Raw genomic sequence first — 27,118 nt, 5'->3', positions numbered from 1 at the left:
GGCCGGACCGGTCGGGCAGAAGCGGGCCCGGCGGAGCGGAGATGCACCTGTGAGACACTCGGGGAGATTGGGACGCGAGGGCGAGCACATGTGTGATCGTGGGTGCCGGCAATCACTCAAGTTGTTGGTCCGAGGCGGAGGCTCCCTGCGTCGGGGAGGACCGGGGCCCCCTCCGGGCTGCTAGGTGTTTATTAAAGCAAGGTGAACCCAAACACAAGCAGACACAGGTCACCAAGCCCGGCCCTCTGATCTCCGTTACAGCTCTGGTGCCGTCTACCCGGGAGGAAGTTCCACGGGGAGCAGTAAATGGATGGTACCTCACTTCACGGCTTTATCAATTTGTCATCCTCTCCCACTCTCTCTCTCTCCGCTGTGACGTTTTGAGATTAAACCGCTCACGACAACCAGGCATTTTACGATAGAGGCGCAGCAGTGGGCACGCCGCGGCTTTTTCTTTAACTTTATTAAAAGTGTAATAGTCCTCCAGAGCTCCTGAGCATCAGCAAACAACATATCAATGCAAACAAACAACAAAAATGCCAGAGATTCTCCCCCCGTTGCAGCCGTGACGGCTCCGTCACCATCCCAGCATCTCCTCGGGCCTGACAGGACAGTGGAGAGAGCGCCGAGCGGCAGAGCTACACATTATCATACTGCTCCTTCATTAGTTCCTCCCTGTCGGCTAATGGGAAGCTGAAAGGTGAAAATGAAAAAGTGGTTCCCGCTGCATGCCTCCCCGTCTCTCATTTCCTCCCTCCGTCACTCTGCCTGCCCGTGACAGATGTCACCGTTTCCGTCTATCTTCCCCTCCGCCACGTTGCCACGGGTGAGACTGTGGCGGAGCGGCAGCTCAGACAGCCGGAGCGTCGAGGGGGGAGAGCAGGAGTCAGAAAAATGCTACGGTTATTTCAGTGAGATGGAGTGGAGCCAGTGTTTTTGAAGATTGCAAGAAGCCTCTTGTGTTTATTAAATATGGAAAAAGATTTGACATCGCTGCCTCTCTCGCGCAAGTTGAGAGGGAACATGTAATTATTTGCATGTTAAATTAATTTTGTTAATTTTCATGTCCTTGAGTAATTTGGCTAAGAAATGAAAGAAGGCTCCTCGTCTTCAGAAGCAAATAAATCTACGTTATATATCTTTAGATTTACACAAGTTAGCCGTCATTTTTCTGGGGACATTATAATAGTTACATCAGTTGAAACTAACTTTCTTCTCCAAATCTCCCTTTTTTCGCCCAGCAAGAGCGTTTATGTGGAAGAACTCCGTCTCTCTGTGACGCAGCCAAACACTGCTGGACTTTAATAGCTGGTCTAACATAGATTTCATATGTTATTTCTGAGTGGGCACTGATCTCACAGCTTGGCAGTGCGAGCAAAGAGACGCTGGTAAAATGCAAACAAACCTTGGGGAGAGGCAAAGCATTTGCGGAAGAACAGCCAAGTCTGTGTTTGCCTGTTTAAGAGCCGCTCGCTCCAGAAAGGAAGAGGGGAAGAAGAAGAAAAGCAACATATTTCGAGGAGAGATGCACTGCTCCCCTGTCCAGCTGGCTGCCGCTGAAAGGCTGCTCCCTTTCACGGCCGTATAAAAGCAGGAAAATGTGCATTATGTTTATTCTGTCAGACTCAACCAGAGTCCTCCAATAAAATCACCAGGTGTCCATCTGCATATTGGCCCGGCGCAGTACCGCCGCGCCGCCAGCAGGTGGCACTTTAGCTTCAGAGAGGAGGCGGCAGGGGGAAGTTGGAGACTGCAAACACACACAAACACCCAGGAAAAGGCGCACAGCTGTGGACAGAGTCACCGCACCTCAACTGTGCCGCGATGTTCATCAAACATTTAATCACAATGTTAATCCGACTGGCACCAGAACACCAGAATAACGGCGCTATTTTAACAAGTACCTTCAATATGGTGCTTATCTGATGCATAATTGTGAAAAATAAAAAGCCATTTCATTTAATTTCATAGAAGCTGGTGTGAACTCGGAGAGAAATGACAGTCCTAATGAGCATTTCCTGTAAAACAACACACATGAGAGGTCATGTGTACCGTGTACGTATGTGTCTGCTGTCCATGAACGCGTTAAGTACCCGCCGGAGCCCGCACAAACACTCAGAACATCCACACACTCGTATCCAGGTAACTTTGTTCCTGTTTTACATCCCTGTAAGCCCCCTTTATTCCCCTCGACCCTGAGCTGCTCTGCAGGCTGGCATCCCCTCGCACATGGCCAGGTGAGGAGTCCAGAGCCTCAGGCTGAGCCCGGCCACAAGCCTGCTGGCTGTCATTGTCCATATCACCGTCCCAACCTCTGCTCTCCGCCGCGCTCTTAACAGCTGTCACTCTATTCACTCCGACCCGAGGCCAACTGCAAAATGCATGCCTGTTTGTGCACCCTGGAAACGCATGCACAATTCATCTCTGTGCATTAACGGGGCTGAGAAACACCTTCAATATGCAGCACGACAGGACATAAGAAAGACAAAAACACTCCACGTATACTAAATCTCAAACCGAAACCCGGCGCCGAGACACAAAGCCGCAGCGGCAGCAGGAACGATGGCTGTCGTTTGTTGTACCAGACGAGAAGTCAGCGGTCCACTTCAGGCTTGTTTTTGTCAAACCAAAGGATTCCTCCTACATTCTTAATCAACACGCTCACCAAACATTTCAGAAACAAAAAAAAAAACAAAAAAATCACCCACATTGCCAGATAGGGCTGAAATATGAATGCACATGACAGCAGCACTTCCACTTTGGTACATGTGTTGGCTGATCAAATGGAATATGAATGTTATAACTCTAATTTCTTCGCTATGATTAATTAAAAGGAGCCTCGCCAGGGTCATTCATTGCATTTCAAGGACAGACTGAGATGTTTTGCTTAAAATATGATATTCTGCAGCTTCCGACGACAAGACGAGTCGGACGAGGACTTGTTGGTCGGTTGATTAGAATTATGTGCACAAATATACAAAGTTACCTTATTTCCAACAATTTTTCATAACTCTTGAACTAAACCCTGATTAATACTGGATTTTCCAGTAAATGTCATTCCCAGTTTCGTCCCACCATCAATGCAGTCCACTTGAACGAGTCCCATCTCCATGACAACATAATGATCCCTGTGTCCATGCCATCCACAAAAGCCACGTTTTCTCCGAGATCCGGCCCTTGAGTTGTTATGTTTGTTTCCTTTCTAGCTTAGAATAAGGGCACGTCAAGCAAAGGGAGCGTGCACGTGGGGAAGCCTGCGGATAATTTCACTTAACCTTTATTTAACCGCGTTGGTCCCAATGAGATCAATTTCTCCTGCAAGCAACACCTGGTCAAGACAGTTTGAGGGGGGGGGGTAACAGGATCAACACTTCATGGGAGGACGGCTCTGAAAACCCCTAAAGATGAAAGCTGAGAGCTGGAACAAGAGCTGCTTTCCCTCCAAACGAAATCTAAATATGCGTCAGGTGAGAATGAGTAAACGGCCGGCGAGCAGGGAGACGTTTAAGGTGCCTAATTATGTACCTACCGGACTACATGATAGTATTTCAGCAGAAGTGAGTTTTTCCCTCCTTGGGCTTTGAGTTGAAGAGTTAAGTTAAAACCAGTTCCCTAATAAACAAAACAAAACAAAAAAAAGCCAACGGGATATAAAAAGAACGTTTTTTTTTTCCCCGACTGATGTTTGAATAGTTTCTTTCAAGGAGTTACTAAAGACTGACGTGTCGTAAATCATGGAGACCTTCCCGGCTCCTGAATTTACAGACCTGAGCTGATAAACTCAGATACTTCCCAACTTCAGACGCACAAACACTCCGTCTGCCGGCGCAAAATAATTATAAACAAGGAGACAATTAGGAATGATGAAGGAAATACGGGGAGGACATTAAGACAAAAGCTGGGTGAATAATTGTGTGATAAAGGAGAAGGTGTAAACACACACTTATGCACACACACACACACACACACACACTCGCCATCCTGCGTCCTGCCTGTCCTTCCTTCAAAGGTCTCTGGGGACCTGTTACTGTAGCAGAGAGCAGGCCTCGTTGGCACGGACAGGGGTATATCCTGGAAACATGCGCGTGTGTGTGTGTGTGTGTGTGTGTGTGTGTGTGTGTGTGTGTGTGTGTGTGTGTGTGTGTGTGTGTGTGTGTGTGTGTGTGTGTGTGTGTGTGTGTGTGTGTGTGTGTGTGTGTGTCCACTGCATGTTAACAGTTAATCTGTGCGAGTCGGCCCGTCTTTGTGCGTGCACTGGTCGGTCGGTCGGGGAGGGGGGGGTGTCCGAGGAGGCCTTTAGAAAAAGCCCCTAATTGCGTTCTTGTCCCCCCCCATCACCCCCCCATCACCCCCCCATCACCCCCCCGCCGTCACACCTTCCCCGAGCTCAGACTTCCAGCTTCATCACACACACAGGAAACACAACACTAATTAGACACAGCACAACCTCTCCTAATCACACTCTTACATGACTGTGACCAAAATGTCAATGTGTGCAGGCAGGCAGGCAGGCAGGCATGCTGCCCCCCCCACCACCCCTCTCCTTCTTCTTCTTCTTCTTCTTGCATGTGTGTTTTAAGCAGAATTCGGAGTTCGCTTGAGCAACCAGAGGTGGAAAAACTCCAGCTGGGACTGCAGAAGTGTAGATATGAGCTGGGAGATGATACGACTAGTATCCCCGAGGCTGTGTGCATATGTTTGGTACAGAAGTGTGCAATTATAATAGCAAGACACTAAACTTTTGACTTTTAAATATATTTTTATATATATATGTATATGTGCACTTTTCTTTTAAACTGCATTACGGTCTGTTGTGATTAAACTACAAAACATTTTTAACTCTCTTCACATATTTATTGATGAATGTGTGTTTTGTGAGGGTGCATGTGCTTGCACATCACAATCCAGCTCAGCACACACATACACGCACAAAAAAGAAAGAAAAAACATGCTTCCCACTTATGATGCACAAGCAAATTCTTCAGAGGAAATGCTGACCAGCAGATGAGTTTGCTTCGACTGTCCGCGCCGTTCAGAGGGAAATACCGAACGTACAACACGAGTGTGTTGAAAGAAAAAAAAAAATGCTTATGATTACATTTGGATCTCTGACAAACTACTGTACTTCCAAGAGCTGTTACAAGAAAGAGCGATGGGGAGGGGGTTGAAAAGGATGGAGATAAAAAGAGGCAAGATCTGGGGGAAAAAAAAAAGAGGTTGGAGGAGGGATGGGAGGATGAGAATTAAAAGTGGACAGAAAAGACTGCAGAGGGCTGAATCCATGTCGGTCAAGTGAAAAGTGAACTCTGGTATGATCAGTCAGTGTAAACGTAGTTAACTCATTTACTGATGTGCATCTGTGCGTGTGTGCGTGTGTGTGTGTGTGTGTGTGTGTGTGCGTGTGTGTGTGTGTGTGTGCAACATACCCGTCTCATCTTCTGCAGTCTCCTTGGAGACAGGCTTTTGGTGCTGGTGGGAGACCCTGCACAGACTGTCATCCCCTCCTCTTCTTCTTCCTGAGAGAAAACATGAATATGAAAGTAGAAAAGTAGTCCCAGTGTTAGAAGTGACCCGTCCTGCCGGAGCCTGTGGGATGTCGGCGCCGCGGCACCTCAGACTCGTGTACCTTTTATTCTTATTTACCGTTTACATTTGATCATGCCTCCGCTTTGTTGTCTCTTCTTGTCTGAAACAAATCCTGCACGCAACTACTTCCCCTGTACAGCAGTAATTATTTTTGCAGCCACAGGCTGAGCGAGCTCTCGCTTCCTCAGCCTCATGGAGCTCTAGCGCGGAGGATTTAAGCCCAGAGATGAAGGAGTACGGGTTGATATTACAAAGAATATGACCACTGCAGTTCATCTGCAACCACCTCCTGGTAAGCAATTACCGGTGAAACTGAACCGGTTGGAACGGCACTGACAGAGAAACGATGGCATTACGGGATCTTTATTGTTGATGAGATTGTTTAATTATGTGTGATTTTAACTCTAGCCCTCCCTTGAACGTGTTGTTTAGTGCTCTCGGGGTCCTTGTGAAGAACTGCAGCTGGCAGGAGCAGCAATGCTCTGCAGATCCCGTGCTAGTACAAATTAATTTCCCTCCCGAACGAACAGGAAATATGCTTAACTTCAAAATCAAATAAGACTCCTGCATCTGTTTGTGCATCCGTACGCGATCCGGAGTGACGCGTGGAAGCCCGTGCTCATCATCGGTGCCCTTCTCTCCCCTCTTTCCAACTGACAGATCAAACTGCTATTGCCTTATCAAATCCATCAGGCTTATGGAAACATACACCTCGTTACATTAGCTTTGAAGAAATCACAGTCGCACTGATGAAATATGCAGACAATAAAAGAGAGAGAAGGGCTGGGGCTCGGATGACATGACAGGCCGTAGCCAGAGGGGCGCTAGTTAAAAATGTACAGCCCCGAACAAAGCACCAGGCAGGCTTCAACAGTCATTAAAAGGTCCCTACGTCAGAATCACACACTCCATGTAAAGCAGCCTTCCTGTCTGTTTCCATGAGGGAGGCATGTGTCTGTCTCCGTGCCTCAGACCACGCTTGTGTGTGTGTGTGTGTGAGTGTGTGTGTTGGCGAGAGGTGTGAAGGCCCATGCAGCTCACCCTGGCTTTAAGTCTGCCCTTAATGTCCCGGATGCCCCTCTTGGCATGAACCTTGGCCTGGGAGGAGAAAGGAGAGAAGAAACAAACACATAAACGCACAGATTACTAATCAAAACATGCTGCATTAACATTCTGCTCCGGTTTCATGTAACATCGAGAAACGCTTTGATCCCCGTGGCAACAACACGCAGACAAAAGGCTGGATGAGAGAGCTTCGCAGTAGCAGGAGGCGATAACATGAGAGCACCCTCTGACCACCTATCGTACGACGTGTAGCACCGCGGCGCTGCTCATCCTGCAGTCCCAGGTCAATGCCCCCATTTTTACAGTTCATTTACACATAGTCAAGCATTCAAATTCATTTTTGCACAGGTTTTTAACTCTTAAACGGTAGAAAATACCTTTGACACAGCCGTGTTGAAGAAGGCGCCTCCTCTCTGCAAAGGAGGAGATCGTCAGTCACACTTTCTATACATGCAAACATGTCAAAACAGATATTTGCAACATTCAACCATACATGTACAGATGTTCAAATGGACAGATGTTCACCGACTTTGACTGCGATCATACATTTTTAAGGAGAAGCCTCTTCAGTTTTCTACGTTTCTGAAAACTTTTCTGCGTGTGTGTTTTGTTAATTCATGAAAAGCCTGATTTACACGTCTGTTCAAACTCTTCTGCCTTTGCACTTAAGACCGAGCTTCGGTGCATTTTCCATCCACCTGTCAGAGATCCTGGAGATCTTTTCTACAGCTTCAGCATCGACCCGCTCGTACGCAGCCGGGTCTAATAGCTGACGGCATCGGAAAGCTATACGGGTGAGAGTTGGACTGCTGTCATACATGACAAAGACGGCATCTTTCTGCCGTGAGGAAGGCAGGACGCACGTTTGTTTGGATCGTTGGTACTCAAACCTCGATGCTACGTGTGCAAGTGACCAGTCAGAAATGTTTTACAGAGTTTTATACATAAACCGGGAGGTGAATAGCATCTATGAAGCACTTACTGCGTTTACATGCAGTCAATAACCCTTTTAAAACCCGAATATTGGCAATAAGTCAAGTCAAGTCAACTTTATTTATAAAGCACTTTAAAAAATACCAACATGGTACAAGTGCTGGACAGGCAAATGGGAGACAACACACCATAAAGCTAAAAGATATTCGGGTTTTTAAAAACCGGAATATGAGCCCTGGGTTACTCCTTTTAAAACCTGAATATTGGGTCATGTAAACGCCAAACGGAATATCCCCATCAAACGGAACAGGAATTTGTTTTCTGCGCATGCTCTGTTCACAAGGAATCTTGGTCTTTTGAGTCCAGGACGTACGTAAACACGGAGAAACACAAGACAACGCCACACTTTTGGAGTGAGGAGGAGACTAATCACTTCATAAATGTAATTAAGGATATGAACATTTTGGCATTTGTAGACGGTAGAAAGTACCGGGATAGCCAGATTTACAAGAAGGTGAGCAAAAAGTTGCGCGAAGCAGCATTTGTTTTGAATTTGGATACAGGAAGAAGAAGCGGAAATTACGGGAATTGCGTCATCACGTTCTCCGCGCGACGCTGGTTTGATCCAGATATCCCAAATGATTAATCACCATGTAAACGGAATATTCCGAATGTTTCAGTAACCGGAATATTAGCAATAACCCAAATTTTGACTGCATGTAAACGTAGTCACTGTGGATAACTGCGTGAAGAGCAATGAAGGGGAGAGAAACCCGGTTCTGAGCTCAAAGGTTTAGCAGCAGTGTTGGCAGAAGTCCGTCCCCCTGGGGAATCCTGCGCGTGTTTCTCCTGGAGTTGGTCCACACTGATGGTAGTACATGAGATCCATCAGGCTCGTCCTCTCTCACCAATCCTGCTTTTTGTGGTGAGTAGGCCTGTGTTGAAAAAATCGATTTCCCAATTCTAAATCGATTCTCATATTAATTCCTAAAAATTGATTCATATGTCTAAAGATCGATTTTTTAAACATTTATTTATGTATTTTTTTTTCATCATTACATTATAACTTTTGGTATGTTTTTGTTTATCCCCAAAAAAGGAATGTTTTGTTGGACACGAGAATAACTGGTGCCATGTTTTTGCCTTTAAATATGTTTAAATATGAAAACATTAAAGTGTTAGGTTATAATTGCATAAATTGTCTATATTTCATTACTTTATACACTGTCTTGGGGTTACATTTGCAAAAAATGCTAAAAACCAAATGCTCAAAAATTAAAAACCAAAATAGACCGAAATGGAACAAATAAAAACGGAATGTGGGAAAAAATAAAACCGATTTCATCCGTCTCTGTTTCCTCCCTGGATCTGTTTGGTAATTCTGACCCACATGATGTTTCTGAAAGCAGTTCTATCAGCATTCTGGGAGCTGATTGGTCCTTACAGCATCATTAGCTGCAATACTTGCTGTTGAATCTCAATATAATACTAGTAGTAATATTTTGCATAACTACAGTCATATAATTCATACAACAGCTCAAAAAACAGTTTTAATAACACTAACACAAATCAATATCGGAATCGGATCCAATCAAATCTTGATAATCGATTCTGAATCTTAAGAATCGGAATCGAATCGATTCTTTGAATCGATCCCCAGCCCTAGTGGTGAGGATCTCTAAACGAGGCCGACGTCTGGTTCAGTGGTGTCAGGTTCTCATCTCCGCTTTTATGCAGACGATGCAGTCGTGTTGGCGTTAGTAGGTGCTGCACCTTCAGCTTTTACTGGTGCAGTTTTCCCGGGCCTGTTGACACTCTATCCTCACTGGACGGTCTCCGTTCCTAAATTCACCCAACGTCACAAATCCTTAGTTCGACTCTCCCTGAGAGATAGCGAGAGAAGTTCAGTAATCCAGAAGGGACTTGGATGAGAATCGCTGCTTCTCCACATGTGGGTATCTGGTTGGGTTTCCCCCTGCTTCCCCCCGGGGGCCTGTTTTAGGTTTCATATCAGCTCTGTATCCACTCGGGATCATATTTTTAAAGAGAAAACAAACTACAGCTCTGCAGGAGTCAGCGGCATCACAACGAAGCTACCGTACGACTGAGCGTAAGGTTTTTACTTTTCATGCGACTCATTCATACTTTTGAGGTTTCCAGACTGACATTATGTTTCCCGGTCTCTCCCTCCACCTTTTCTTCTCGTCTCTCAGAGTGGGTGCTCTTCTCTCCGGCGGTCTCGCCGTTTGGTCTTAAGCGCGAGCACAAAGCGTCGGCTAAACGGCTAAACAGAGTAAATGGCAGGCAGCGTTTCAGAAGTTGGCAGAGGGAGAGGAGGAGCGGGGCCGAGGTGAAGGCCTCTCTTATAGATCCCTGTCAGTCAGGAAACGTGAACTTTAACAAACCTTTGAAGAGCACTCTGGAGAACAAATTCAGCCCCGGCTGACGGCGTGGGGAGATGGAGGTGGTGGGGGGTTGGGGGCGAGGAAGAGACAGACTGAGAGAAAGAGGGAAACACTGGGGTTGGGGGGGGGGGGGGTTCTGGGTGTGACGGAGATGAAAAGAGGGAAAGAGATAGAGACAGATGGATAAGGGAGGCAAAGGAAAGGAGGAAAGAGCCGGAGAGACATGAAGGAGGGAGAGATCTATGTAGTGGGGTTGGTTCAGCGGAGTAACGCCTGTGTTTTCTGCCAGATCAACATGTCATGTCAGAGGACGTCTTGTCACGTCAAATCACTTCTGTCTTCCCTCCCGTCTGTATCCACTGTCCTGCTGCACGCACCGCTACACACACACACACACACACACACACACACACACACACACACACACACACAGTGGCACGCCCGCACCGGATCTCCCAACGTTCAGGCAGCCCCTTCACTCCAAAGGCAACGCCACGACTTCAAACGCTGAGACGTGTCAATCACGCCATCAATTAAATATAAACCCGGGAATAAAATGTGAGAGGCGGAAAAAAAAAAGGCCACCAATGAAGCAATGAAGGCTGCTGGGTGCGATGCGCGGGACCTTCTGTAAATACCTTCACAGTGTGCATCCACTGCTGGTAGGACCTTGAATTACCTGCAAGAGAGAACTCAATCAATCATTTAACCTTTATTATGGTGATGCAGAACTAACTAATGTATGTAATATCAATAGAAATATATATATAAATAAATCACAGGCATATTATTAATCAGCTCAAGCTGTGCAGTTGAACCTGGAAATGTCAGAACAGTCGGACAGCTTTAACCCTTTATTTCTGTTCCCAACACTCAGCTTTACATCGCAGGCTTTAGGACGGGTTTAGAAATTACTGCTCTTTAATAAACAGAATCTACATTTACAAGCGCTGAAATTTCATATCTACTGTATGTTTAATGTTTAAAAACGTTGTCAGGAGTCCATTGTAGCTCGTGGAAACCATCACCGAACTGGCCTTTGGTGCCTTTTCAGGCTTCTACGACATCAGTCAGTCGTTTGTCTTCAGTAGTTAAACGCAATTTATCCAAAAATCTTCTGACCCAACAGGAAAGGGACGATACAGATGGTTTATTCAACCCTTGCCAGGTGCTAGGGCTCGGGTCAAAATGACCCAAGCCGGAGCCGACGCCTTCAGGAACGCCCTCGCTCAATCTCGTAAGGGTTAAATGTGAAAACATATAGTGAATAATTATTTCTTCTCAAACTTATTTTATGTCCTGTGGTAAAACAAACACTGATTCTGAAATTAAAAAGGGAACTTAAACAGAACTTGGAAGCTAAATTAACAATTTATATGTAAATAATGGGGATCTGCACCACAAATTTGACATTTTTACAGTTTTATCGACAACTAGGGCTAAAAAGTTGCAAAGTGCAAACGACTTTGGTTCTTGGAAGAAATACTGGACTTGTGAGGGAGATTTTTCTAAAATGTGGGTCTGGTACTGTGTCCAACTCTGAGAAGATCAAAACTAAAGATGGCAAGGTGGTGCTAGGTCAGCATTTCAACAAATAAACCTGGATATCATGATAAAAATTCTTGCTTATTAAATAGGGGTGTAACAATATATCTGCCACGAAATTTCGCGATACAAAAACGTCACGATACGTGTCGTGGAGGTGAGAAACTGTATCGCGATATTGGGTTATTAATATTAATCTATTGTGTTGACTAGAAACGCGCAACCGACCACGCCTCGACCCGCGGACCAAAATCTGACTCCCCTCAGAAGAAACTAGTTCCGTTTTGGTCCCGATCACGGGACTCTTGCAGGGTTTTGAGCTCTGAACTTTTACTTATGTAAGGCTGGTGTAGATTTAAGCCTTACCTTATTAAATTAAACCTTTTTCGGGTCGTGAGTAGGATAAACACGGGAAAACTTCTTCCGAGTTGGAGTGTACTTTAATGTCCCTCAACAGTGTAGGATTTTAGAACATCAACACAGCACCTAGTGCCGTACTGTGCTGTATCACTCCGCCCAATCTAAAACAGACTAATCACTACAGATAAACTGACTAGTGTCATTAAAGTCCCTGATTTACATCAGAATATAAAGAATATATTTATAAAATAATGAACCCTGAATTACCAAAATAACCTTCTTAACAAAAATAAATCTCCTCTTACACTTATAAGATGAGCATGAATCAATATTTTTTTATGATGTAAAATTGTGTGTATTTATTTACTTTTATTTATTTATTTAATTTTAGTTTCGTAAATTTCTGGAAAAGAAAAAAGTAAAATCACACATGAGAGAAACTATTCAGTTTGTGGCAAAATATTTTTATTATTGGACTCACCAAATGAGTGAAACTGAAGAATATGTATGAAACTGAAGATGCTTAATGCAAACCTGACATTTACTTTTAGTTCAGTTTGTGGAAAATGGTTGGCCTGGCTTTCTCTTTAAAACTTAAACAGTTATAAAGCATTACAAACTGTAACAATAGGGCAAACGCACAGCATTGTTTTGTATTTTGTGTCTTTCAAATAAAATAAAAATGTTTCCAGTCATATGTTCCTCATTCAAGGTTGTTAAAAAAATACTGCTATAATATCGTATCGTTATCGTGACCTCAATATCGTGTATCGTACCGTATCGTAAGATTAGTGTATCGTTACACCCGTATTATTAAATATGACTAAATCCTGAAGAAAACTACCTGACATGTTTGACTAATGTCATCAGATGTTCATAGTCAAAATCCTGTTTTCTGGGAATTATGGTGTATAAATGCTGCAGTACGTTGGACCGGCCAGCCGAACCCACTTGTGTCTGGTTGCTTCCAACCACACAGGACGTATGACCCGGGGACAACAGGGTGGAAGTGGGATTTGGACAGTAAACCAAACAAGCATGCACCGGTGTTGCTCCTCCACTACACCATTATGGAGGTCTTTAGTTGGTATTAGCTGGTTATTGCTTGTGATTCACTGCTCTGATGGGTTGTGTGGTCCAGAGGCATCCACACACAGCTCTTCTAATTCTTTATTTTGACAAGGAAAACAATAAGGGTGGCTGAGCCAGGCTATAAGGATCTACGACACACCACTAAACTATTTTTTGCTTCATTGAACACCTATAAAATGAGTTATATTTGCGTGTTTGCGCTTTATAGCATTCCATATCCTGTATTGACCCTGCGACCCGTCAGGAGGGTGTCTTTGAAGATCACTTCCGCCTCAATCCCGACCAGCTCTTTAGAGGCTTCTGGCTCATTTTTCTCTGCTAAGAATCGCCTCAATACAATACGACTCAAGAAAAACTTTGTTATTGGTGAAAAGAAAAAGCGTGACAGCATTTTTAATTCCATCTTCAAGATCCTTTTGCCACATTCAGACATTAAAGTTGATTTTTCTTCTACAAGCGAGACTCATGGACTCAAAAATGAAGACAAATACCATTAAAAAATTTTATAAAAAAGCTTTAGAATCGATTTTAAGAACACCATTTAAATCTAAATGAAAATAATAATAATGAAAATTCTGTTTTCAAGTTTAAAGTAATTAATCTGGTTGCAACTGCGGACTCAACATGATGTTTTGATCATCGATCAGGGCCTTAAAAATTACTTTACAGGTTCTCCTCATTGTTTTAACGTCTATAAGGGAAGTGCAGCATCTCTGTGTTACATTAAACACAGAAAACAGATTAGTAATTTGACTATTTGACAGACAAGTTTAGCAGTACTCACTTCCACAGAAGCCCCCTTCTGTGATCTCCTCTTCAAACACATCGGTGAAGCCGCGGCCTGCGTTCAATTTGGCCAGTCGTCCGTCAATGAACTGCAACCATAAATTACAACACACTTATTAAAAGAGTGGAAGGGGGTGGGGATGGGGGGGGGTGGGTGTGTGTGGACACACATTTCCACAGATTCAAGCCAGAGAGGGGGGGTGTTATTAATCCTACCTGACGGAAACTACATCCCAAGATTAGGTGGGCTGCAGGTAATAGGGATTCGGTAATGTGGAGCAGGTGAGGGATTAGAGCAGCAGACGACATGCTGCACACTGTCTGGGACGCGAGGAAGTTTCATTTCCTCTCTTTGTAATATGGACCACATAAAACTGCATCCCATAAATATGGACTTAACGGCCAGGACAGCTACATGTTTTCATGGGCAAAGTCGGGGAGAAAAGCACACAAATATGTTACGCCGAGCATTAGTGAACACAAACATGTGACTCAACACCTGTGATTAATGGAATCAACTAACGAGAGGCACGAGAATTATCTGCAGAGGTTTTAAAAGGCTGAAAAAGCAGTTAAAAACATGCACGTTTGCTTTAGTGTATAAAAGCTCTGAGTTTTCAGCCGGAGCAGTTTATTCTTTACAAAAATTCAGGATGAGAACCTTTAATTTCCCCCAAAACAACAATGGACACACTTTCTTGCCCATTTCAACAAAAGCATGCATCTGTGAAATATATCGTCATCTGTACCAACTTTAAAGTTGTATAAAATGCAGAAACGGCTCAAACTTTTATTTGGAGGTCACGATATTTTCAACATGAAGATCCTTGTTTTTCGACTTTACACTAAAATCTTCTCAACCTATGAATTATTGCGTGCAGGTAGGAGGAATAAGCAGGCAGCAATCTGGTGGTGCATCATTAAAATAATCACGACTGGTGTATAAATCATCTGTATGTGACACGGCCTTTTTGTTCTTGGAGATAACGCCATTAATTAGTGATCAACACCTCCTACCTTTCTCATATTCTTCAACCTCTGAAGAAGAACAAATGCATGCTATTCTTTTGAATCCAAAAACTTGATAGCAACACTTTGTCTCTTTTTAAAAAAAAAATTTAAACAGCAACAATCTTCCTCCCACCCCCCGCCGTGCAGCGTAACACCGGTACAGGCTGTTCCAGGGTGCGTGTCCTCGGGGACAGCCTGCTAACTAGCGACCGACACGGCCACCCGCTCCTCTGGTCAAGAGAGCTGGAAACTCATCATTAGATCATTTTAATGAGAGGTGAGACTGCAGATTTCATCCGCTGATCTGCTACATGCCTGGCCCAATTAGCGGAGATAATCAACCCAAATCATCACCTAGCCCAAGCCTCCACTTATAACCTCCCCACCCCCACTCAAGCCTCAGCCAGATTACCTGCCTCGCCACGGGCCTTAATTAGACGTTACTCAACAATGGCAGACTGTGATCACACACGTGCACACGCATGCACACACACACGAACAAAAGGCCGGGCTAATTTTCCTTTTGTTCTCACAGGAAGACCACGAGAAATGAAGATGTGACGACCAAATGGGAGTTAGTTTATTTCAAAATAAAAGCGTGAAATAGAGCAGTGCACTGCAAAAACTTTCTTAGAAAGTGAAAAAAAAACACTTGTTTCAAGAAAAAATAAGACTGTTTTCAGACTATTTTGCTAGTTTTAAGAGTTCTAGTCAAGAAAATATTTCTTACTCCATTGGCTGAGCTATATTTGCTCATAATAAGACAAATTTGATTAGATTTAGGAATATTAGGCTTATTTCTAGCAGGGCTATTTTTTCAGTGTGTGTGTGTGTGTTTTTTTTTAAGATTCCTGTCATTCAGGCCATGATTATTCAATTAGTTTTATCGAGACCAATGCACACAGCGTTCAAGACTTTAAGACAAATCCTAAACCATCTCTTCATATTCACTTCCTGTTCCTGCTTTAGATCTGGAGATCAGGATCTTAGAGGTTCAGAGGGTCTGAAAGGGACTAAACTTAGTCCTTTTTTTTAGAACTAGTAATTAACTAATAATAAACTAATAATAAAATCTTGCACATCCTAATTTTGTCTGATTTAGGGAAACCTGAGCAAGGAAACCACATATTTTTCATCCCAGAATATCATGTTTTAAAAAAAAATTCTTTGAGGAAATGCAGTCTTTTCTCCCTTTTCTTTCTTTTTTTTTTTTTCCAGTGTTGCACGCTCATTTGTAAATATGAACCGCGGCTGCAAATAACAGCTATGATAAATAGTCTTGTGAAATGTCTGAGTGCTGGACAGAACACCCACTGCTAAAAGATTTATGTATAAATTTGGGTTTACTAGTAACAAGCAGCTCTTTCCAAGATTACCGCCGCACGCCTGTTCACGCACACCAGGAATGAATAAATATACATACAGAAGACCTCTGGCAATAAATCATCTTCGTACCCGTCCCCTGACAGACTCTTCCAAGAACAGGAAGAGAGTTCATTTACCGAGTCTGCTTACATAATACAGACACAACAACGCGAGCGCGGCTGCGAGTCGGAGGACGCGTAGGAGCCGAGGACGGTTGATAGGAAGCAGGTTAATGTTGACAGATTATCCCCCGCATTCTTTTGCAAGACTTCTCCCACTTGTTCTGGACAGAGACGGCCCGCTGGACCGAGCGGAGAGGGAACCGGTCCGGCGGTGTCATACGGAGAGAATGCTACGTCTGCGGCGTACGTTCGTCGTGGCGTCGGTTCATCGTCTGAGACTCGCAGAAGGAGATAAAATTCCTGCTAAAACTCTTTTAATAATTCATCAGATACTTTAAACAAAACAAAACAATAATGTAAGCGATTAGTGCCCTATGCGGCGTCTTTTAGTCCACTGTTGCAATTAAGCTCCCCAAGCGTTCACGCTGTGCTGCTGAATCATAGGAACAACCTCACGTTGCTCAAATTGAGGCTGATAATGAAACAATTTAAAAGGGGAGTCGGAACACTATAAATCAATAAAGTACCTGCAGAAAAGCAATTTCCTGCAGAGGCAGGGTGACACTTCAAACTCCAGTTACACTGCAGGATTATGCACACATGTTTGGGCCTGTTTTCAATGCCCGTCGAAGTCAACCGGGCCTGAGAATGTCGTTCACGTCTCGGTGGTTTAACCTGGTAAAAGGAGCCAGTGGAAAAAATCGTAACGCTTTGGCCGTTGTTTTTTTCAAATTAAAGAAACTTTTACGCCACTGAATAAAGCATATCGGTGTTATTGTATTAAACTCGAGCAGCGAGGACTCAAAGAGGGATTAAAATAAAGGAATTGGAATATAAAACATTAACTTCGAAGGAATTCAAGAACCGGACCCGTCCTTATGAAAATTAATGCCTGCGTGTGTGTGGCCATGCATGCTGAGCACTCGGCGAGCATTTGTGAGCGGATGTGGGTCATGGCCAGAGCAGCGCTCTGCTGAACCACTGGCCCTTCTCACTTTAGTAGAAAGAGGAGTGGAGCAGATAAGCTCACCCCGTCCCCTGCGCTGGAGAGGAGGGGGAGATAAGGGCCCGTTTCCCAATGCTACCGCTAAGGCGGGAGCCAGCCGGGGAGGAGGCTTTGAACTGCTGCTCGCTATCTGCCCTGCCTGGGAAAATTATGAACAGGGTGTCCAGAGCAACAAAGGGCTGATTGAGGGCCGCTGTGCTGGAGTCTCGGGGGTAAATCACACTACTATCATGGGTCAGGGAGCACAAAGGGTGCAGCAGAGAGAGGGGGGGGCGGCAGAAAAGGGTGAGAGGAAATTTTCTCCGGAGCCAGAGGTGTCTTCTCTCTCGGCCCTGGCGAGGCCAAGTTTAGCTCCACCGAAGGGATTCAGGGAGAAAACATTAAGCGGACATGAATCTGTTTTTCATACTTAATGATTAAATCCTACGTGCTTGTGCACAGAAATAGACACGCTACTTGCACGTTGAAATCCGGCATGATTTACGTCTTTCGGAGGATTCTATTTTTGTCTTATCGTGGTTTTGTTTGACTTTCAGCAGGGCCCGACTTATCGTGGTTTTGTTTGTGCTGCAGATAAAATTGAGCAAACAGAGAAACATTAAGATGAGCTCTCGGCGATAACCACAGTAAACTGTTTGCAAGGGTCAGTAACCGCCTATAATCCCGGGCTTCCTGCGTCTACATTCCTCGCCAACGCAAGCGGCCGACAAGATACCAGACGTTGACAGTTTACCGAGCACAAGTATGATCTGTAAATAAGGAATCTGAATAACACACCCAAGTACGTTTGGAGGGGTTTTCTGGGTAATTCTCTAGGGAACATCATGATACAGCAATTTATGAAGGTCACATGGTCCGATGGGGCCAGATTTACCCAGAGTTCAAGAGAAAAGGATGCATGAGGGTAAGAAAAGAGGCGGCCATCATCCCTGGTAGGTACCGTATGAACCTGTGAGGGCGGGGCTGTGATCAGCTGGTCAGGTCATGCTGACTACCTAAATTTACTGAATGACCAGGTATCAAGACATCAATGGATTTTATTCTTCACATTTCAAGATGACAACGCCAGGATTCATCAGTCCCAAATTGAGAAGCTTTGGGATGTGCTGGAGAATACTTTTATAAAACAGCAGGTCAACTCTCCAGTCATCATTCATGTTCTCCCCGTGTTACCTTGGGGTAGTAATGATAGCTACCCCCACAAAAACATGCAGCAGTCCTGGGCTCTACACTGCCCCCTCTGGCCGGCCGGGACGCCAGATGAGGTGGGGAGGATCTGATCAGAATAACGTGATCCAGAGGTTGAGCACTGGTTGATAAAATGGGGAAAAATCTGGGATAAAAATATAAAATAAAACAAAAAAACTCTCCAGTGAAGTTGCTTTCATCAACGAAAATTATGACTAAATAACGTCGTCAACGAACCTTTATCACCTGAGGAAAACGAGACGAGACGCAATGCAAATGCTGGTCATGTGAGGATAACGATAATTAAATATGTAATGCAATATCGTAGAGGAATAAAAACGAGACTAAAATGTAGATCAGAAAATAAAAACTTTGCTAAAATGTGATTTTCGTTGACAAAAACGAGACGAAATGTTCTAACAAAGATCCTTGGCCGGCCACGCGGGGATCTGATCTGGGGCTTGGAGAAGAAGAAGATCCATCTTTGGATACACTTTCCTACATAGATGTGGAAAAGAAAACCCAATGTGTCGTAGAAAAAGAAAAAGATGGGGAGAAATGCGGAAAAATAAATATGTTGAAACTCAAATTAGAGTCTTCTGTATCTGGAATGAATGTATTCTTGAGTCTATAAGGTAACAATAATATAATAATAAGATAACCTTGTTTGAATTGTAAAATGGGTTTTGGCTAAATACAATCTTTGACTAAAATAAGACTAAAATGCTCAGACTTTTAGCCGGCAGAAACTTGACACGACTAAAAGGAGAATGAACGTGACTAAAACTAATAAAAACTAAAATGATAGCTTGACCCAGAGACTAGACTAAAATTGAAACAGGTTGACAAAAACAACACTAGATGCTCGTTTATGAAGTCAAATACAACATGAAACATAATTTCCTCATTTTCCAAAGATCAAGTTCAAGTTCAAGTTAGTTTTATTTGTCAAAACCATATGTACAGGTTTATACATAGGGTTCAAAATTGCAATGCTCCCCAGGCCCAGAGTGTATATACATTTGGACAAGACAGTGACAATATAGACGTACACTGACAGGACACATAACAATATGTCATTGCAGAAAAACCATAAAAACAAATATAAAAACACAGATAGATACCACATTTATTAGGGGTGTAACAATATATCGTGCCACGAAATTTCGCGATACAAAAACGTCACAATACGTGTGGAGGTGACAAAGTGTATCGCGATATTGGGTTATTAATATTAATCTATTGTGTTGACTAGAAACGCGCATCCGACCGCGACCGCATCTCGACCCGCGTACCAAAATATTCCTCCGCTCAGAAGAAACTAGTCCCATTTTGTGGTCCCGTTTTGAGCTCTGAACTTTTACTTATGTAAGTCTGGTGTAGAGTTAAGCCTTACCTTATTAAATTAAACCTTTTTCGGGTCGTGAGTAGGATAAACACGCGGGCAACTTCTGCTGAGTTCCAGTGTACTTTAATGTCCGCTCAACAGTGTAGGAATTTAGAACATCAACACAGCACCTAGTGCCGTATCACTCCGCCCAATCTAAAACATATTAACAACTACAGATAAACTGACTAGTGTCATTATAGTCCCTGATTTACAGAATATAAAGAATATATTTATAAAATAATGAACCCTGAATTACCAAAATAACCTTCTTTACAAAAATAAATCTCCTCTTACACTTATAAGGTGAGCATGAATCAATCTTTTTTATAATGTAAAAGTGTATGTATTTATTTACTTTTATTTATTTATTTAATTTTAGTTGTTAAATTAGAAAGAAAAAAGTCTAATCATACATGAGAGAAACTATTCAGTTTGTGGCAAAATATTTGTACTTGTATGAAACTGAAGATGCATAATGCAAACCTGACATTTACTTTTAGTTCAGTTTGTGGAAAATGGTTTGCCTGGCTTTCTCTTTAAAACTTAAACAGTTATAAAGCATTACAAACTGTAACAATAGAGCAAACACACAGCATTGTTTTGTATTTTGTGTCTTTCAAATAAAATAAATTTTTTTCCAGTCATATGTTCCTCATTCAAGGTTGTTAAAAAAATACTACTATAATATCGTATCGTATCGTTATCGTTATTGTGACCTCGATATCGTGTATCGTACCGTATCGTGAGATTAATGTATCGTTACACCCCTAACATTTCTAGTGGGGACAGCATGTAACATCTGCACTACCTGTTTGAAGAGCTGCAGGTTGACAGCCATGGACAGGAAGTTCTTCATGGTGCTGGAGCGATGGTTCACATAGCTCTCCTCGCAGAATGTGATCGGCTCTCCCTGCGGAGTCCACAGAAACGTTATTGGCACAAATTTAATTAACACTAATTCATTTTCTTCACTCAGTTTCACTTTTGGAAGAAGGGCAGATGCACTTGAAACTGCTGTGAGCCACTATTTCATGTTTACTGTCATTACGAGGCGTAAAAAGTATTGAATTCACAACCGATTTCTTAATTAGCAAATTAAAGCCCAAAGATAATGAGTGTTAAAGTGAAACAAGGACGAAAGAGGAAGGAAGGGTGAGAAGAAGTTACTTTTCTCTTGTGTTTTTAAGGGCAGATATTCAGCTCCCCCCCCGTACACGACGGTCCCCGGACCAGATGCCGGCGTCCCAGTAAACGTCCCAGTCCTCCACATCAACACCTCATCACATTATTGCTATTTCTTACATCACGTCTGCAGGCCTGTGAGCTATAGACGTGCAGGATGACAACAGAAGCACTCCGGGGCCAATCGCACGCCGCTCCCCCCCCCGGTCATTTCCAATTCATGTTTTCTCATAATTAACATAATTCTCACATATTTCAATGATGCTCCAAATTCCTCTGAAGTAAAACAATGTGCTTTGTCTCTTCTGGGCTACGAGCGCGGAGTGGAACATAAAAACAACTTCACAACGCTGGAGACTAACCTCGTTTTTGAGGACGACTGGGGGTGGGATATGGGTGTGGGGGGGGGGGGTTACACCAGTGGCCCAAATTACATCACAGGAATACGGCTCCTTTTACATCACTAAAAGTTTTCGAGGCGTATTCTCTTGTAAGAGTTGAGTTGAAAGTGCTTCAGTTTAAAGTTTAGTTCATCATCTTTTGGTTTTTCTGCAGCTTTGGACCCCAACGCAGCCGACAATTAAAGAGCACAGCGACTTCTGCAGGCGGGCTGAATTATCCAACATCTTTTGGTTCATACGGACGAGAAAGACTGAAAGTTTTCTGTGAAACTTAAAACCCTTAATTTCTCAGCCTCCAAAGGAACCAGAAGGGCTGAATAAAGAGCGGTTTTACTGTAAACATCGGACTTTACCGTCATGTTTATTAACATACAGGACTGTCTCAGAAAATTAGAATATTGTGATAAAGTCCTTTATTTTCTGTAATGCAAAAATGTCATGCATTCTGGATTCATTAAAAATCAACTGAAATATTGCAAGCCTTTTATTATTTTAATATTGCTGATCATGACTTACAGTTTAAAATATCCTATCTCAAAAAACTAGAATATTCTGGGAATCTTAATCTTAAACTGTAAGCTATAATCAGCAATATTAAAATAATAATAATAATTTTAAAAATAATAAAATAAAATAAAATAATAAAAATAATAATTTCAGTTGATTTGTAATGAATCCAGAATGTATGACATTTTTTTTTTAATATTAAATATATTAAATATTTTAATATTAAAATAATAATAATAATTTTAAAAATAATAAAATAAAATTAATACAAATAATAAAAATAATAATTTCCGTTGATTTGTAATGAATCCAGAATGTAACATTTTTTTTTTTTTTTTTTTTTTTTAAATTGCATTACAGAAAATAAAGAACTTTATCACAATATTCTATATTTTCTGAGACAGTCCTGTATATATCGGAAACATTGCTGGTATGTAATGTAATGTAATCAGGTCATAATGACTTAAAGGCCTGAAAGATGAAAAGATTTATTTGAAAACAATCATAATAACAAATCAAAACTCTTTGCAGCACAAAAATGAGAAAAAGATGTGAGAAGGTACGTTAAAAGCCAAATCCTCAAGTGTTTAAATGATTCTTATTCCTGGTTTCTGTGTCGGTGGATGAGAGGATCCAGGATGGGAGCTCTCCAGAAAAGCCTGGGGTTAAAGGAGGCTGTTCTCAGACACCGCTCAGGTTTCTAAACGCTCTCTTTCAAGAAGGCAGACGCGGGTCTTAAAGGGCTGCCAGTGACTCATCTTCCATTAAATGCGGCGGGATGACGCGGCGCCGCTCGTTAACCTCCTCCGCGGCTGCTACAATCAGCGCTGGTGCGCTGCCAGCCCAGGTGGTGCCGCTCAGCCCCGGCACGAGGACCCCAACTCTTCAAGATGATTTAAACATGACAGGTACGTCGAGCCCACGTGGTGCAGCCGTATCAGTTCAATATTATAAAAGTTAATGGGTTGAGAGAAGCACCTGAGGGGGGGGGGACACCTGTCTAATCAGCTGACTGCATTTACAGCTCAGCAGGTCCTCCTTCTGGTCTGTGCACCGAGCAGTAGGCATGGGGCGATATACGATATTATCGTATATCGTGATAAAAAACGGCCGCGATAACGTTATCGTGGGGTACTGTAATTATCGCCAAATTTTTTTTTATTTATTTATTTTTTTTTTTTTGGTCACACAAGGCTACCAGCCAGGTAGAAGCCAGTTTTATTTTTTTTCATGTATTTTATTAATATTATTTATTATTATTATTTATTTAATATTTTTTCAGAGAGTAGTACAATCCGTGTGCATTTGACTACTGTGGCACTTTATTTTCACTCAATCTTTGTGTTGGCCATGCAGCTTTTGTTTTGTATACTACAGAGCAGTGCCTTTATTTTATTATTTTTCCAGAGAGCCGTACTAAGTAGCAGGCAGCCAGCCACTGTTAAAGTTTCAGAGAGTAATACAATCAGTGTGCATTTGGCTCTACTTTGTCACTTATTTCTTTCAACTCTCAGGGAAGTATTTTCTTACAAAAAAAGAAAGTTCAAATAAGTACCGGTACCGGTACTATAGTTTACACTTTGTAATGCATAACATTTACAGTACACTATTTGTTCTCTACCTCAAGTGTCACTGTGTTGAGAATGATTTGAGAATAAATGTTCTGAAGGAACCAGTGGATCCACGGTTAGTGTTTTTCCTTGCATTTTAAGAATTTTATAAGCGACGCGCTAATATCGTGATAATATCGTAATCGTGATATTTTTGTCCACTAATATCGTGATATGAAATTTTCATATCGTCCCATGCCTACCGAGCAGCGATCCGACCCGCAGATATTAGAAAACCAGGAATATTCCTTTAATCAGACGCGGTAAAATACGAGGCTTTTACAGCAGACGTCTTCTGATAACCGCCGCGTCTCTGTGTTTGTGTCAGAGGGGAGGCAGTTTGCTCGTATACCGTCTGTATACAGAGGAAAGAAAGACAGCATCAATAATGTAGCATCTCGACTCCGGGAGTCCACAAAGTCCAATTAATCTCAAAGCAGAAGGAACAAAGGCTTTGCTATTTGACAAACAGGACATGGTGTAGTTTGCACCGCTCCGACTTAGACTTGATAAGCAGGGAATATATAGAAAAGAGATGTTAGGGGGGGGGTTGGGGGTGTTGGTAAAGGAGAGTTAAACACCGAAGGTGGCTGAAAGGATCTTCAAAGGGAGCGTCCGGACTCGTTTCAGCTGCTCTGACATTTCCCCGCCTCAGACAGGCCCACCTCCGCCCCGCTCCCTGACAGAAAGCACCTCTTACCCCTCAGTCCAGCCTCCGTCTGAACACACGCACCTGAAGTTTGACTTATTGAACCTCAAATCGGATCTCTGAGACTAAATACGTCTGTTTCCACACATGAAGACGTACCGCGACCTTGCCGAGCACAAGTACTTGTAAATGTTTCACTTGTTATCTGAAATTGACACATTAAGACAACAGACAGCTCCCTTGTGGGTCAATTTGAAAGCTTTAAGTCGTATTAATTCCACTTAATTGGGCTGTCGAATACAAATCACACAGAAAACTGAAAACAAAAACACAAAAAATTGAGGTCCTCCTCATTTATCAAACTCTAAACCAACTTCTCCAGCCCAAGGAGGACGGATACATCATGGTGGTAGTTTATTTTAGTGCTCTACTTTTCATCTCATTAATCACACAGGTACATTTTTCATATATGTGAAAGTTTGAAGCTGATCTGGCAGGAGACGTGTGACGAAACAGCTGCCGTGTAATCTCATCAGACATGTCTTTATGAGTTGTAAATGTCATAACTGCTTGTTAACTGGTTACTAGGGCTGTTCGATTTTGCCCAAAAATAAAATCTTGATTTCTTTCTCTCAAAATCCGATTGTCGATTACGATTACGATTATTTTGTGAATTGACAAAAGGCAAAGAAATTATTTCAAATATGCTGTTTTTTTATTGAACATTTGCCCCATTGGGCTTTAAGTGCAAACTTTGCTCTTATTAAACCAAAAATGAATGAATAAAGTGCAAAACTCTGTAAAATAAGTTGAAAAAAAGTTTTTAAAAATATAATAAAATATAAAGTTTTATCTCTGGAAAAAAAAAAAAAAATCAGCAAATCAGCACTTGCAAACATACAGTAAGTTATATTTCCAATTAAATAAAACAAGACATTTTCTAATTAAACTAAACTGGGTCTTTGCATGCTAAATAATAATGCAACCCATGAAGGAGGTAGAGGTGTGTAATGTCAGTCATTACATTTGCTGTTCACATTTGCAAGTTTTTTGCAAGGAACACGAGCCGGTCTACCGCATCTGGCTTGAGGGATGCCCGGTGGCATGTTACAACGCCCCCTCCTACACTAAAGAGCCTCTCCGATGGGGCACTTGTCGCAGGTATTGAGAGGTATTTCCATCAATCATTAATATGTGTGCAGAAAAGGTAAAAAAAAAAAAAAAAAAAAAAAAAAAGTGAAAAATCGATTTTACGATTTTCACGTTTTAACATCGTTCTAATTACATAATCGCGATTACGATTTAAAATCGATTAATCGAACAGCCCTACTGGTTACCGGTGGCAACCACTGATGCTGGGTCCTTACAGGCTTGTATCGGAGGGCATCCCTGTAGGAGCCGAAGAGAGCGGCCTGCGCTCTCAGGAAGGCCCTCGCCACGCCGCTCCCCGTCGCCGTCGACTGCTTCTTCAGCTTGCTCTTCAGAGAGGACATCTGGCAGAGAGACAGAGAGAGAGAGAGGGATGGAGGGATGGAGGGAGAGAGGGGAGGTGGAAAGTGATGGAGACAGAGGTTGGGAGTCGGGGAGGAGAGAGATGGAGGGGTAAAAGTTAAATTATCACCTCTGAAATTGGTGGAGGAAACAGCAAGCCCATTCTGGGTGTGAAGTATCACATTTGCAGGGCATCTCAAATAAAGGGGAGGACGGGGGGAAAGCTCCATCCTTCTCCATCCTTCCCTCCGAGCTTATCTGTTGTGCTGCTGGGAGCACCTGCTGCTTTGCTAATTGAGCAGCACATGGGGGGGGCGGCGGGCGGGGAGGGGACGGAGGAGAGTAAATGGAAACTTGCATGGTTGCTCTTCCTCCCCCTCCATTAACTTTTTCTTTTTTATTTTATTTCTCCGTCCTGCTCTCCTTCTCCTCCCATCCAGTCCTGCTGTTTTCCCCTCCCATCTTGGCTCTCCTGGACTCCCTCTAGAAAGGGATTCTTGACATGAAACGTCTTTAATTATTTCCCCCCCCACCCCACCCCACAACCCTCCCTTCTCCTGGCTCTCCATCCAGGACTCCAGGCGAGAATGGAGGAGCAGCAGGCTCAAGCTTGTTTCAGGATGACAAAAGATTCACCACTGGGCCCTGGGGAGTCTGGGAAGGAAGTTGTCAAGAGGCTCTCCTCACCTGCTCAGCAGTGGTCTGACTGTGTTGCGGCAGTGTGAGAGATGCGGTAGTGATGTCATGTAGTGAGAGACTGCTGCTCTCGCTGTGTGGGCTGCGCCAGCTTCACACAAAAGCGCAACGTTTGATTGGCTTGCACAGGAGGTCTTGATTACGGCGGTGGAGTGGACTGCTGGCTGCCGTGACGGCTGGAGCTGGGATTTTTAACGAAAAAATCTAGTGCAATGACTCCTTTAGGTTGTTTTTTTAGTGACTTTTTTTTGGATCATATACATCTTAGAAGTAGGCCTGTGTTGAAAAAAATCGATTTCCCAATTCTAAATCGATTCTCATATTAATTCCTAAAAATCGATTCATATGTCTAAAGATCGATTTTTTTTTTTTTCATCATTACATTACAACTTTTGGTTATTTTTTTGTTTATCCCCAAAAAATGAATGTTTTGTTGGACACGAGAATAACTGGTGCCATGTTTCTGCCTTTAAATATGTTTAAAGGTATGAAAACATTAATTGCTTTAATTAAGAGTTAGGTTATAATTGCATAAATTGTCTATATTTCATTACTTTATAAACTGTCTTGGGGTTACATTTGCAAAAAATGCTAAAAACCAAATGCTCAAAAATTAAAAACCAAAATAGACTGAAAATGGAACAAATAAAAACGGAATGTGGGAAAAAATAAAACCGATTTCATCCATCTCTGTTTCCTCCCTGGATCTGTTTGATAATTCTGACCCA

At 42.8% G+C, this 27,118-nt stretch overlaps 1 protein-coding gene across 1 annotated transcript in view; it reads right to left on the bottom strand.

Annotated features, from left to right (window-relative positions):
- The window catches only part of dennd1b (DENN/MADD domain containing 1B), a 52,795-nt gene that overhangs the window by 10,510 nt on the left and 15,167 nt on the right, over positions 1-27,118 (bottom strand). Inside the window, exons 5-11 of the mRNA XM_061738994.1 lie at positions 25,571-25,696; positions 20,663-20,764; positions 13,771-13,861; positions 10,628-10,668; positions 7,029-7,064; positions 6,628-6,684; positions 5,427-5,516 (exon numbers count right to left, since the gene is read on the bottom strand). Of these exons, the coding sequence (XP_061594978.1) occupies positions 5,427-5,516; positions 6,628-6,684; positions 7,029-7,064; positions 10,628-10,668; positions 13,771-13,861; positions 20,663-20,764; positions 25,571-25,696 (543 nt within the window). The remainder of the gene's footprint in view (positions 1-5,426; positions 5,517-6,627; positions 6,685-7,028; positions 7,065-10,627; positions 10,669-13,770; positions 13,862-20,662; positions 20,765-25,570; positions 25,697-27,118) is intronic.

The sequence above is a fragment of the Cololabis saira genome, chromosome 13, assembly GCF_033807715.1.
Source record: "Cololabis saira isolate AMF1-May2022 chromosome 13, fColSai1.1, whole genome shotgun sequence".
Taxonomy (NCBI): domain Eukaryota; kingdom Metazoa; phylum Chordata; class Actinopteri; order Beloniformes; family Belonidae; genus Cololabis; species Cololabis saira.
Note: the sequence above shows the minus strand (reverse complement) of the source record. Positions and strands in the feature narration are given on the sequence as shown.